The sequence below is a fragment of the Cryptomeria japonica genome, chromosome 2, assembly GCF_030272615.1.
Source record: "Cryptomeria japonica chromosome 2, Sugi_1.0, whole genome shotgun sequence".
NCBI lineage: Eukaryota > Viridiplantae > Streptophyta > Pinopsida > Cupressales > Cupressaceae > Cryptomeria > Cryptomeria japonica.
In genome coordinates this window covers 429,087,272-429,103,016 of record NC_081406.1, presented here as the reverse complement: position 1 = coordinate 429,103,016, position 15,745 = coordinate 429,087,272, and the positions used below count along the sequence as shown (strand labels likewise).

General features: G+C 35.8%; 1 protein-coding gene across 1 annotated transcript in view; it reads right to left on the bottom strand.

The window, feature by feature from the left end:
* The window catches only part of LOC131062017 (uncharacterized protein YNL011C), a 255,936-nt gene that overhangs the window by 231,549 nt on the left and 8,642 nt on the right, over positions 1–15,745 (bottom strand). The window contains exons 2-3 of the mRNA XM_057995873.2: positions 13,940–14,056; positions 13,709–13,841 (exon numbers count right to left, since the gene is read on the bottom strand). Of these exons, the coding sequence (XP_057851856.2) occupies positions 13,709–13,841; positions 13,940–14,056 (250 nt within the window). The remainder of the gene's footprint in view (positions 1–13,708; positions 13,842–13,939; positions 14,057–15,745) is intronic.

The window sequence follows — 15,745 nt, the reverse complement described above, 5'->3', positions numbered from 1 at the left end:
CATATTTGAAGGTGAGTATGAGCCATCTTCAATGACCACAGAAGAGCTTATAAGGGGAGCTCGACTTCTTGATACCGAGAACTGTATTCTAAAGGAAGAGGTGCAGAGATCAACACTGGAATTGGATGGAACCAAAGAGAAAATAAAGGCTAAAATACTAAGAGAGATAGAGACATCTCTAGGCCGCCCTCTTGATTCAGAGCCACAAGTTCCCCCTACCATACCATTTGTTATTGTCATCAGTGGACCAAGTGGAATAGGAAAGGATGTTGTCATTAAGAGACTGCATCAAATTTGGAAAGGACAGTTCATCCTTGGGCTACATATTTGGATATCCTAGTTGTAGGGCGTGAAGTTGGAAAGAGTGGATTTATGAATTAATTAAGGCGAGAAGATTTGAGTCTCTACGCTTCGAAGCCATGAGACTTCTCCTGGCCATCATTTTCAGAGTTTTTTTTACTCATACTTGATATTGAAGGCTCCTCGAAGATGTTGCAAAGCATAAGAATCAAAAAATGACTCCAGCATGTGTCATGTTTTACTAACGGAGGTATCGTTGGAAGTTGATGGAGGTATCGCTGAATGCAAATTACTATTAGATGATATGGAAGAAATTACTATTGCTAACCTTATTTGATGACGCCAAGGCTTGGATGTGTGTTGGGTGTACAAGGGTAAAAGACTTGTTGGGCATTTAATGAATTATTAGATGATAGTCCCAGACCATACTAGTTATCCCCTTTTGGGGGACGTTTCAGTGGCCTCTACATTCAAAATTGAAGAGCCAGCAAAGAAGTGCAGATTGTAGGCATCCACAAAGTCCTTGGCATTGCTATGACAGATGGAGTGATAAATAATCCATTTTGAATGTGTCGTAGCGACATGAGGACTGAATATTCATCTTCTCTCAGCAGTGATCTCAGATTTCTCTAGAAAAAGTCACCTCAGGGTGTTAAGAATGGATAAAGGAGCAAAAAGATGATAAGAGATTGCTTAAGGAATTCAAGGGAGGAAGAGCTTGCTGCATCCTATGAGGAAGTCACACAGGCTGAAGAAATGTATGGAGTCACAGCTTACAGCCATGGGACTGAGTTAAGAAATCTCTCGAAAAGGAAGAGCCTATACAGATTGCAATCAGTTTCTTCGAAGAGGAGGAATTAACATTCAGAGGGAGTCTGACAAACCAACAGAGGCAATCTTGGACGAGGAGGTCAGGAGGTTGATGGAAGTACTTGAAACTTCAGAGGGAGTCACATCATCATGAAGAATTGTTATAATGTATATTTCTCTGAGATGGAGAAGTGTGAGGTGAAAGCCCTTGTTAATGCATTTTTCTCTGTGACAGAGAAATTTGAGGTGAAAGCCCTTGTCTTTCCACCCTCTGTGAGTAGCCATGGTGGACGTCATGTTGAGAGACTCCATGACAACATCACGTTGAGAGACTCTGTGATGAATTCTTTGTACTTGTGTTTTTCCACTCATGGGAGCAGCCATGGTGGACATCATGTTGAAAGACTCCATGACCACTGTAATGTCCCCTACCTGATCTATTTAAATATACTAAAATTAATAGATTTTCTTCCATAAGTTATTAAGAAGTGCTTGTCTATTTTCCTCATTAGCTGATTAATTTCATTATTCATAGTTCTTAATATAGATATCAAACCCTGCTACTACTTCAGTTTTAAGGGAGAAGGATTTACATATGCTACCAAAGCGCTTAGAGACCAAATACAATAGGTTCCCTCAAAGTTTACAGATCCAAGTTGTGATGTCCCCTTCTAGTTGACATCTGTCAGCTGAGTAGATTAGCCTATCACTGACCCTCGTAGGCTGATGAGGTTGGGTAGAGGGTCCTCCAGACTTTGATTCACCACCTTCAGAGCAAGCACTCCAGGTCTGGTCTTCGTTTGAGGTCTCCAGGACTCCGTTTGAGATACTTTCTATTTTTAGCAGTCCTGCTATTTATAGCCAATAGGTTGGGCAAGGACAAATTATGGTTTGGCAGTCTCTAGTTCAGACGGCAGGCATTTCTGATGAGTACTTAGAGAGATATTAATATTTAATTATTTTTAATTAAATATTAAATGGCGAACTTTAATGTTTTAATGTTTTAAAAAGTCACTTTAAGTTATAACTTAAGTGAGGGTCTATTTCTCATCAGATGGGGCCAGTTTTTATATTAAATGGAAGATGATTTATTTTTGACACTTCAATAGTCAAAAATAAATAATAAAAGTTAAAACATCATTAAAGGCCAAATCGCACCTTTCTTGGGAATCGCGCCAACCCTAAATGGAGAAGATTAAAGTAGATTTTAGGTCTTCTTTTCATTATGCGAAGTTTTGATATTTTTGTGTGGAGCTCTGAGAGGAGTTTTGGCCAAGGGTTTCAGCAGAAGATTCTTCTGCAATGATCAGAGGTATCGGTATAGGGAAACGTGGGATTCTTGTACAACACCATCAGAGGCTGTGAAATATCAGTTGATCTTGCTCTTACAGTTGGTTTCAATCAGGGACCAAGTTTGTGCTTATCAGAGAGGTACCGTTATTTATCAGTATTTCGTTGCTGCAGCAAACAAGGAAACAAAGATACCCAAAGAAGATATTTTTTGATGGCTGTACGGCTGCCTGGGGAGTAGTGCCAATTACCTAAGGAGCTGCGATTTGCATGTTGGAAAGATCCAAAAAAAAATAAGAAGGTGCGCCTAGCCTAGAGTCATCCATTGAGCTACCATGCAAGCTGTTTGGGTCAGTCTGGAGTGAGTTATAGCATGCTGTCATAATGGACTGTGTATGACCAGCAAGGAAGAAATAAGGGTTTCCAAAAATTCTTGGTATTTTTCAGTTCCTATCTTTTATTGTCTGTTTATGTATTGAGGGTAAATAAAGGTTGAATACATGCAATAAGGGTTTGATCAGTTTATTACTGAATTAGAATTGATTTCTAGCATTTCCCTATAGTTGCTTTTTGTGCTTAAGTTTGTCAAAATTATATTTGTTGTTACAAATTTGCAAAGAACACACTTGAAATGCAACAGGTTCAGTTAAACGTCAGTTGTCTCAGTTGAGGACCTTTTAAGGTTCTTACACAAGCCCTTACCTATCTTGGGTCTATACCCTCAAGGCTTATGGGTCGCTAATCCCCACCCTATCTTGGGACTTAACCTATTGCTTGGATTTAGACTGCCCCTCTTTAGAACATCTCAATCCCATCTTCTTAAATACGGAAAGTAATAACATGATTTAGACTTTAAGCATACATATTTCTTATGTATTATGAATATATATATGAAATTAAGTATGACTGTCATACATATTGTAGTCCATATCAGTATTACTATTAATTCTGCATAAGAATATTATTGGGCTTCATATATTAAGCATACTTATTAAACACATCCCCATGCATACCACTAAGAACAAGGATGTTACTGCCTGTAACTTAATAACAGTTCTGATCTGATCTGATCCATGGTGCTCTTACTAGATGCTTTTGATTCCTTTCCTTTATATCTCTCAATGTGAGGGAGAGGTCACACCTCTTCATCATGTATGCCCTTTGGCAAGAGACACACCCTTTCACCATTCCCTTTGATAGAGTGCAACTCTTCATTATTTCTGCCCTTTGAAAGGGACACAACCTCTCCTAATCAGATCTGCACTTTTTATTTAAATTAGATCTGCACTTCTCATTTCCAAATTATCCCCCCTCTCATATGAGGTTCTCTTCTCCCTTTTATATCTCATTGTTGAGGGAGTCACAACTTTTCCTTTCATGTCTTTTGACTTTTCATTAACTTAATTAATTTTTAATTAATCATATTTAATTATATTATTTTATATTTTAATTTAATTTTAAATATTTTAATTTTATTATTATCATTTATTATTATATTTTATTTCAAAGTGAGGACATTACAGTCCGCCCCACCCAAGATTGTTTGTCCTCAAGCAATGATCATGGAGTGTTCAAAATGACTCCCAATATGAAATGGTATTGGAAACACACATGAAATGAAAGTGCTGGAAACATCAGGCATGAACCAAACACGGAGCATACACATGGATATATACAAACACGGAGCATACACACAAATACATGTATAGTTAGATTCTTTCTTGTCAATTGGAATGTTTTATTGATTCATGTTTACCTTGCAAGATGGCAGGATCAAGGCTCTGATACCATTTGTAATGTCCCCTACCTGATCTATTTAAATATACTAAAATTGATGGATTTTCTTCAATAAGTTATTAACAAGTGCTTGTCTATTTTCCTCATTATCTGATTAATTTCATTATTCATAGTTCTTAATATAGATATCAAACCCTGCTACTACTTCAATTTTAAGGGAGAAGGGTTTACATATGCTACCAAAGCGCTTAGAGACCAAATACAATAGGTTCCCTCAAAGTTTACAAATCCAAGCCCTTACCTATCTTGGGTCTATACCCTCAAGGCTTACGGGTTGCTGATCCCCACCCTATCTTGGGACTTAATCTATTGCTTGGATTTAGACTGCCCCTCTTTGGAACATCTCAATCCCATCTTCTTAAATACGGAAAGTAATAACATGATTTAGACTTTAAGTATATATATTTCTTATGTATTATGAATATATATATGAAATTAAGTATGACTGTCATACATATTGTAGTCCATATTAGTATTACTATTAATTCTGCATAAGAATATTATTGGGCTTCATATATTAAGCATACTTATTAAACACATCCCCATGCATACCACCAAGAACAAGGATGTTACTGCCTGTAACTTAATAACAGTTCTGATCTGATCTTATCCATGGTGATCTTACTAGATGTTTTTAATTCCTTTCCTTTATATTTCTCAATGTGAGGGAGAGGTCACACCTCTTCATCATGTATGCCCTTTAGCAAGAGACACACCCTTTCACCATTAGCACCCTTTGAAAGAGTGCAACTCTTCATTATTTCTGCCCTTTGAAAGGGACACAACCTCTCATAATCAGATCTGCACTTATTATTTTAATCAGATTTGCACTTCTTATTTCCAAATTCTTCCCCCCTCAAATGAGTTTCTCTTCTCCCTTTTATATCTCACGTTTGAGGGAGTCACATCTTATCAATTCATGCCTTTTGACCTTTCATTAGCTTTAATCAAATTTTAATTATATTTAATTATATTTAATTATATTCTTTTATATTTTTATTTTTATTTTTATATTTATTCTTTTGTATTTTAATTTTTATATTTATTCTTTTGTATTTAATTTTTTATTATTATTTATTATTAGATTATATTTCAAAGTAGGGACATTACAACCACATCACGTTGAGAGACTCCGTGATGGGCGCTTGTACGTGTGTTTCTTTCCACACATGGGAGTAGCGATGGTGGACGTCATGTTGAGAGACTTCATGACGACATCACGTTCAGAGACTCCATGATGTGTGCTTGTACGTGTGTTTATTTCCACACATGGGAGTAGCCATGGTAGACGTCATGTTGAGAGACTCCATGATGACATCACGTTGAGAGACTCCAAGATGAACCTTTGAGCTTTCCACAAATGGGTGTAGCCATTGTGGGCGTCATGTTGATAGACTCCATGACGAAGATATCTGGAATATACCTCCATATCTAAGAGGGAATGTCAGTGTTTGTAGCTTAAGGAGATATTTTCTCCTAAGTTAATATAATAAATAATCATTCAGGCAAGTCAGCCTTATTACAAAACCATATTTTATATTCGTCTAAAGGAGGCCGACCTAAGTGAAGAGTCACCTTGTTTGGTATAAATACAAGGAAGGTGTTTAATATCTTCAGTAAATTGGTATATTGCTTCAGATCGATATTTTGAGAGTAGATATAATTTTCATTGGTAAATTTGCACCTAATGAGGTGCCTATAATTCATCTTTGATTCGGCCTTGAGAGTGGCCAAATTGTAAAGACAGATTTTACAATTATTCAATAATATAAGTGATATTATTGGCTGGGTTTTTCTCCCTTGAGGAGGGTTTTTCCCAGGATAAACTTCATGTTCATTATCTAATATGTTGCATTTCTGATTGCTTACATTCTTGATCTTAAAAATCAACAGAAACTCACAAACACCCCAAAACACATCATAAAACATCAAATGTCACTACAACAATGAACTCCATCTGTTCTTCAGTGTAAAGAACAGTCTCACAATCTCAACTAGTTGCTATCTCTCAAGCAAGAAGCCAAGAACCAACTAGAAGGTATGCATTCCTCGAAGCAATCAATCTAAATTTCGGCAGCACTTCATAGCAATATTCATGGATACCAAAAACAAGAGCCCAAGAGCCCAACACTCTTATTTATAGCCTTTGAAGCTCCAAATTCAAATTCAAATTCCTTCCCAAATGGACGCCAAATCCAAATGCACATTCATTTCTCTATAATTTGTAATTTGCATTTCATTTCTCTTTTCCCAAAATCGCCCATCACAAGGAGGCAATATACTTTATAAAAAATATCAATAAAGTGTATTATGGCATCCAAAGTAAGTGAATTATTTCATAAAATTAACTTATTTCTTCCTAAGGAGTCCATCTTGCCTTTTTAATAATTCACTTACAAAATATTTTTCCTTAACCATGAATTCGTCCAACATAAACTTAGACTTGCCAAAATAGCTCCAATAATGCTGGAAGACAAACTGCTCAAACTGACCTGCCGAAAATAGCCATTTGAACAAACCTACTGAAACCTTGCTAAAAATAGCAATTACTAAAAATAGCATACTGCTAAAAATAGCAATTACTAAAAATACGTTTTAACCACATTCTGAGCAGCCGTCACAACTTACTAAAAATAGTAAGTTCGGAAAATGTCTTCAAATTGGTTTGCACGTCACACCATTGCGAAGCTCTTTGAAAACCCAAAAAATGAGCTGGCCTCGCACCCACTTAGTAAAAATAGTAAGTTTACCAAATTCCACTGGTCGCTACGCACGTACCATCATTGCGAAGCTTTTAGAAAACCCAGAAGGTATACAGAATCAAAACTATGAAAATCCAATATGTAGACCACCAAACTTCCATAGAATAGGCCACCAAACTTCCATAGAATCCTCCTAGAAAATAGGAAACCCTAATTTCTGCTCCCGACTAGCCTACAGGTCTCCGGAATAGGCTAACGGCCAACTAAATTGATAATTGCTAAGAAGGGGACATTACAAACTAGTAAAACTATCGATCATAAAGTTGAGCCACGTAAATGATATCATCGCCAATTATGGTTGTTCATAATCATTGAAGTATGATGTACGGAATTTTGATGAATCGTTATTAGCACGGGCTTCTTTCTACCATAACCTCACTAAGTATTTCTATATGGAGCAATTAACAAAGAATCATAAATATCTTTACAATGGATGCAATCAAAATTAAAGACCGATAAGGGTGTTTAGGATATAAGACTAATGAATCACGATTAGAATTAGCTAATGACCATTGTGTAAAGTGTGATGTATACAAATTTGTAATTAGAGTGGCATCGATTAAGAAATATGAATTATAATTAGTATTTACGTAATAAACCGATTGACAAAGAGGGGATGCAATCTACTTATGAGACAAAAGACGTGACTCTTGGAGTATCCTCTCCCACCATATATAAAGACCATCCAATCCTTTGGAAAGCACGATTGTTTTGTTAAATACTTGTACCCATATTTGGATCTGATCAAATCGAGCATCTGCTTTTGGCATATTCAGGTTGCACAGATTAGAAGTCAACAACCAGGAACAACACCATTATTTGCATACTTCAAAGGAATAATCAAACACAGCAATTAATCATCATCACTATAAGTGACAGAGATAAGGCTAACAACATAAGTTTATAGTTGTATCAGAAACAAATGTATCTCCATATTATAGATCAGAACATAATCATTGCATAGTTCCCACTGTCAAATCAAGCATAGCAAAGGTATTACATGTTATCTAATTGATAAGGATCATATATTACAAATTCTGAATATCACGTTCATCGTAACCAAATAATAGTTGCAGATCATATATTGCTTCCGATATCAATTGTACCGAGTTAGGGGGATAAATATATTCATATAGCAGATTATAACTATCATTCTTATTATAAGTGGTAACTACTATCGTCTATTTCAGTTTTTATGAAGGGTTTGAGTTAATTACTTAGAAAGAAGTCATCTGTGATTAAAATGTAAGCTAATAGTGAAAGATCACCTTTCTGCCCTAAACTGAAACTTTCTGATTTTTCTGCTTGCTGATTGGAGTTTTAGGGGATGTTTTGACTTGCGTTTGTTTCCAGGAATTTGGTTTAGGTTTAATGCTTGTTTTTCTTTCAATGAATGATTGATTTTGAATGCAAATATAAGGAAATAAATGAGTCATACACAATTTCAGAATTCTGATTTTTATATCAGCATACAATAAATTTCAAATTTGGAAGATTTAAGATATCAGAAATGCATTAGGCATACCAAGAGTCCAACGCCATGCCTGGAAATGTCTATTTAATTGATGGAAAACTGTAAGAGATTGCAAATTAGGATCGCCCAAGTGGTTTCAACTCCTCCAATGTGCTTTATTTGCTTCTACTAAAATTATTTTAACTTTTATTGAAGAAATAAGTAGATTTGCTACAAGTTCTATCAAGCTCCCAAGCAAGATCACTAAAATCATAAACCCTCCCATGATTTTTTTTACAGGGACAAAAAATATTTAAAAACCCAGAGACATTTTCAAGGGAAAAAAATATTAAAACCCATCAGAATTTTTTTCAGGTAAAAAACTATTAAAAACCGAAACAAACATCGATGCCCATAAGCCATCTTCACGCTTTTCGAAGCACGAAAAACGAGGTACTAAGAAGATGCTAAGTGCACAAAACCTGAGGTACGAGGTTCAATGCACTGAGACAAGTCCAGGCACAAATTCCAATGCAGAAAATAGAGGCAGATACAGGTACAGACTTCAAAAAACAAATGAAGTACAGCTGGCACAGATTTCAAGAAAATTTTACGGCTGACCAAAAAAAATCTGAAGACAACCCAGAAATCCTTGCAAAAAACCCAAAAAGAATCTGAAATCAGAATTGAAATTTGCTGGCGCGAAATTCGAGGCACAGAAAATGATGCACCCACAAAATTTTGAAAACAACCCAGTTGAGCTCTCGAAAAACCCACCAAGAATCTGTAATCGGAAAAAAAAATTCGATTTGATCTAAAGGGTAAAAACCCTAATCGAAAATGCAGATTTCCGTCCAAAAATGGCAGAAAAAAAATTTGCAGGTGGAAAAAATCGCGTCACGTGCAGAGGATTAATGGCGTCGCGGGATGAAGGTCTAGTTAAAAAAAAATCTACCACAGAAAACACGAAGAACAGTAGAAAAAACCGCCTGAAAAAAAACCTTTTAGAAAAAAAAAATTGAATTTCGAATTCTGAAAAAATCATAGGCCCTAGATTTGTTTTTTCAGTGATGAAAAAATTTCATTCAAAAATTTGTAAAAAATAAAATTTCTTTCTGCTCTGATACCATAATACAGATGCAAAAGCATATGGATTTCAAAGAATCGATGTTGTTCAATTAATCAAGGAGACAAAGCTCCTTTAAATAGAGTTACAAAGATGATGTTTCTAAAAGAAACAATCATTAACTAGAGGCGAAATTAGAAACAACTTAAATGACCATTAATAACACAAAGAGAAAGATATTATTCTAATACTACTAAAATTATCTAAAACTTTTATTGAAGAAATAAGTAGATCTGCTACAAGTTCTATCAAGCTCCCAAGCAAGATCACTAAATTTGCCTAATTTTCCACAAAGAATTGCTCATATTAATCACATATGCCTGGATAAGTCTAATAAATCACTTTATTTGCTGATTGCTAAGGCTGGAAATGAATTTCCTTCCTTTTTCTAACCCAATTGTTGTATGAATGAATTGACATTTCAGCTGCCTCCAAAGTGGTGTGGCCTGCTAGGAATGGCCACATGGGTACTGGAAATGGATGTGGCTGCCTTTGGTTGCTACCAAAAACTGATTTCCTTGCTGCTACAAGTCTGCAACTGCTGATTAAGTCTGATTATTGTACCCCAAACAGGAATTCTGGATGAATTCCTCAGTTTTGTGACTTGGGGTTTCGTCCAAGCTCACCTGTCTTTGATAAGTTTTCGTTTCCCAAAGATGATATGCTATTGTTCTGATTTGTAGAGCTCCAAATCTCAAAAGATTCAATAAAAAATGATGAAAAGAATGCCAAAAGTTGTCGTACAATTTTAATTGACTGCTAAACAATTTTAAAATTCTGATTCTTTGTAACAGCGCAACAATAATTTCAATTTGAAAGAATTATTTCATCAGAATGACAAATAGCCTGCCAGGAGTCCAACGCTAAGTCTAGGGTTGAATATTTTATTGAAGAATCCTGATAAATTGCAATATACTGGCGCCCCAGTAGATTCAATGACTCCAATGAGGATTATTTGCATCTACTATAATTATCAAAAACAATTATTGAAAGAAAATGGCAAAACTGCTACAATTTCTTTCAGGCTCCCAGGCATGTTCACTGAATTTGATCAAGTTACCACACTAAATTGCTGATAGCCATCACATATGCTAATATAAGCCTGAAGGAAAGGTTTATTTGCTGATTGCTACTGCTGACAATGAATTCCCTACACTTTTGAAACCCTGACTGCTGCTGATTGGTGAAATTGACACCACAGGTGCCCGCAAGGTGGTACAGCGAGCTAGGAATGGCCACATGGGAACTGGAAATGGTTGTGGCTGCCTTTGATTGCTTCCTAAAACTGATTTCCTTGCTGCTACAAGTCTGCAATTGCTGTAAAGGCTGATTTTGTAGTCCAAACAGGAATTCTGGATGAATTCCTCAGTTTTGTGACTTGGGGTTTCGTCCAAGCTCACCTATCTTTAAGAAGTTTTCGTTTCCCAAAGATGATATGCTCCTGTTCTGATTTGCGGAGCTCCAAAGATTCAATGAAAAATGATGAAAGGAATGCCAAAAGTTGTCATACAACTTTTATGCCTCTCAAATTCCAACGCCCAAATTAGGGTTCTCTTATTCCCAAATTCCAAGGGAATATTGCTTCCACTTATACGCCTATCATGAAGGGGCTAATTTATCGTTGAATTTTGCCCACCTTTTAGAACAATCTTGCCTAGGTAGGCATGCCAAGGTGACTTTATGATTTTTAAGTTGAAATTAAATATTCTTCCTTTATAAAGCTACTTTTATAAAATATTTCTATTTTTAGAATAAAGTAACTTATAATGAAATATCATAAAGACATATGAAATAAGCTATCCAAGGCCAAAAATGGCTAAGTATGAATCTCCTAGGTAGCACTAACATCTCCTATCCACTAAATTTCACCTGTGGAGATGGATAACAGGCAAATCTATGCTCTAAGTGATCACTAGGAAAGTGGGGACATTACAAATAGTCCCTTATTCCTAAGAATTCATAGAAAAGGGACATTACACACCTAGACCCCTAAAAGGATGCATCCTTGTAAAACACTAAAAAAGAGCTTAACAAAAGTACTAATTAATTACATAAAAGTGTGACAAGATATTATCAATCAACTGATTAGTGAAAAGATGTCTAATGAAACACTTTGCTCTTAGATAACCATTGCAAAAGCTTGTATTTGGTAACATAGTGCATATTTCACATGATGCACTACAAATATTATTAATGGAATGAACTATGGATCTTCCAAAAGTCATATTATGGAAATTAATCAAGAAATTATATTAATGTCCTTAGATGACCAAAAGTAGTCCAATGGGACTTAAAAGAAGAGCAGTTTACAACGGAAAGTTCTTGGAAGAGAAACCTGCAAAGGCCCCACAAAGGGGAAGAAAAAAAGCAAAGGAATACAGGACAACAAGGAATCACCAACATAAGTGGTCAAATAATTAATATATATTGCCAAGGAGGGGGAACAAGAAGCCCATAGAGATAGTGGTGTAAAGCAATGTGGACGAACAGAATTGAACTGTCTTCTGCAGCATTCTTATACATGAATGTCTGCTGCTTCAGGCTCATGTGGCTATCTACAAGAATGAGTATAATAAATGACCAAGTTTATGCCAGACTTTTTTTAACGAGTCATGTAAGATTCACAACTAATATAACTTCATGAAATTAATCGCTTTATTTAGAGAAATTAGTACATTGAAAAAACAAAACCAGCCACAACAATGTTTTCAAGAAGCATCTTACCAAAAACTGTAATATGCATATGCATATTAATGACCTATGTGACTCTGTGTGTGTGTCTATGCTCCCAGGTGAAATGCCTCAGAAATAGGAACAATTTGATAAGGCAAAAAAGAATGTCCACTGACTACTTGGTCAAAATCTCACTCAAAATTGAGCATTAAAAAAATACCTAATATTCAGAATTCTGAATACTTTTATCCTTTGCAATTTCTTGTCGAGCAAGTTGTTGTCCAGTAGTTTATGCAATGTCCCCTCTCATTTGACAGGCCACAGGGTTGTCAGATTCTAGCCTACCATATTCCCTAGGCTAGAATAAATAAATAATAAAGGGAATGATTGAAGATGGCCAAAAAGCTAATGCATGATGAGTAATTATTCATTATGAGTTAAAGCGGGGCCAATTTAAGTTATGACTAAATCATTCCTAGGCGATGTCTCATGGTGGCCATTTAATATTATTAAGTGGCAAATATTATTATACACAATGCCTAAATAGAATTCCTTGGTGAAGTACGAAGTGCTTTTTTGGGAGGCTCTATAAGAAGTCACTGGAAGTTGTTTTGAGGGATTCTATCATTCAATCTTTGTTATGAATTGTCTCTGCATGAAATACAGACTGCTTTTCAGGACAAAACCCCTGAAAGGTGCATGCTTGGACACAACCCCAGGCATATCTCATGTTTTATTCATTCAGCCGTACAGTTTAGGGTCAGTTGCAGCGAGTTTTGGTATCAACTCAGGTTAATTTGGACAGGGAAATTTGTGCACCTTCAGAAGATCAGGGTATCATCAAAAGGGCAGACTTCTTGAAGGTATTGCTGCTTTTTACAATCCCAGAAATTGCAGCGCTTAAGGAAGTCATAAAATCACAGAATTCAGGCCATTTTCCAGCGAACAGGCTAACTTCCAGGTCTGCAACCTAATTAACACATTCTGCAATAATAGGCGGCTAGGTCAGGGATAGGAGTTCAATGTGGAATCAGTCTTCTGCAGATTTGGGTGTGTAAATTTGATTTAAGAATTATTTGCCAAAGCTTTCTTTCATCTGTTATTCTCTGGAGTACATTTTGATGTTAAGAATCAAACTCTTATTGCCGTGAGATAATTGACTTCATAATACTGCTTTTGATTTCAATATTCCGGAAGTTAGAATATTTCAGCTTCAAGCATCACCTAGTTGAGCGAATTTTGACTCGGTCATGCCAACTGACTTGTTTTGGGGAAGAGTTGAATTGGCTAACTAAAAGTAAGATAAGCTTAGAAAAAGAGAACCGAGTTCTAGATCATATTCCATGCCAAGGAAATAAATACAACAATCCATATGCTGGAGCAACCAAAATGGAGCAAGTGCTTGTTCAAGTTGTTTACTTTGAACAATACAGACTTCCCTTGTACTTAACAGTATACAACACCGATAGCACATAAATGTAAGGTTCAACTGCATACCACTCTCCTTTTGCTTGGAGGGGGTCCAAAGATAAACGGTGGCCAAGCAATCTTCGAACTGCCAAAGCTTCAGAAGTCCTTTCATCAGATAATCTCAAGCATCTTGACCTAATGTCACCAACAGCCGGCCCACCTAAAACACGTCCATTATAAGAAATTGTTTCAAGAACAGAAAAATTGAGCAGTCCCATATATACAAGTTCACAAGAGTCAAAATGATCTGTCCCTTACCAAGCACACGAACAATTTCAGCAGTGCTTCCCCCATCATCTGAGACAGGAAGAACATGAGCAACACGAGTTGTCACCTTCTTTAGTTCTTCAACAACTCCATTGAAAGCCGTTCCTCCTGACAAATACAAAAGAATGTCAAACATCAGCACAAACATATATAGAAATGAATTTATAATGAAATGGTCTTTGCCAGATAGTAAAATATCCATGAAGCTCTTTATAAATGGGAAAAAAAAAACACAAAATATTCAACAAATTTTACAAAAGTTGTTTCACATGGCCAAAAAGTTTGTAATTAACGTAATCATTCTACTATTTTTGGATTTATTTTGGCTTGATCTTAATATCACAAATAAAATAATAGGCTATCGAGCACCTGGAGGAACAGTTTGGATTACATTAATTTTCTTGTTGTGCAATGCAACAACTACTATTGTAAAAGAAAGAACAGAAGAACAAAATGACTTTCACAAAACATATAATAATAGGACTGCCTTCAGGTAAATGAAGAGACAGCCTAGACTACAGTAGAGAAACAATGAGATCAGAAAAAAGGTTAATTTGTGCTTTGACTAATGGATACAAAAGCCACTGCTTTATTGACATATCAGTTTGATCTATAACAGTGATGAAAACTATCTACCTCTACCTTGGACCCTACCCATCTCTTTATATGACAATGTGATGCAAACACAAAAATAAGAAAATGCATCTCCCCAACACATATAGATAAGTATAAACACATTATTAGAGGCATAATACACTGAATGAATGAATGAATGTTTTTAATAACGTCCACAAGGCCAAACAGCCTATGGGACCCATGGATAGCTAGCAAAAGAAGCATGCAAAGCCCAAACAAACCCAAGCGAAATACTGTGACTGTTAAACCTCCTTCTCCTTCTGCATCTTGGATCTTCTACTGTGTATTTTGATTAGGAAATCTACAACTCTTGTTATCTTTTCTTCGTCAAATAGGTTACTCAAGGTGTTTACATTTGGTGTCTAAACATAATTGATCCAAATGTCATTGTAGGTTGGACACTCCATGATGTAATGCCATTCTGTCTCCACCACCGCTTGAGTGCAATATCTACATCTTTTATCTTCCCATTCCTCTTTGGGTATCATCCATCTCCTTGTTTCGCATCTAAGTTGATGTGAGCTGGTCCTTATCTGAGAAATTAACATTTTTGCCTTCCACTTTGTGTCCATTCCTATGTAGTTCTTTTGTGTATGGTCATGTGTGGGATTGAAATGTTTGATATAGTATTCCTTTTTCCTCTCTATTTGACTTGCCAACATGTTTTCTTTGAATTTTTCTTGCACGTATTTCTTTATTTCTCCATTGTTATTTGGGAAATCTTTTAGGTTAATATCCCATTTATTTATCCATTTAATGTTTTGTTTCATCCATGTGCTCTTCCTTCTGTCTAGCTTCTCTCCCCCTGCCATTTTTGGCCAGCGATGTATCTCCATGTGATCTAAACTCCTTAAGTAACTACTGGAACATAGCTGATGCCTCAATAGGGAAAGCCCATGCCTCTACTAGGACAATTTCATATGAGAGTGAGAAAGAATTGGGAGTTGTACTAGTGTCATCGATTAGGTGGATAAACATTTACCAAAACATCAGTAAATGAAAAAAAATCAATGCTGACGGGTGATTTTTTTTATAGAATCTAATTATCAAAATAAAATGAAATATACAATGACCACATGGTTAAAAAAAACTTTTGGGATGAACATTTATGATGCATGGAGGAGCCAGCAAAAAAATCAAAATTGGTTAATAAAAAATGAA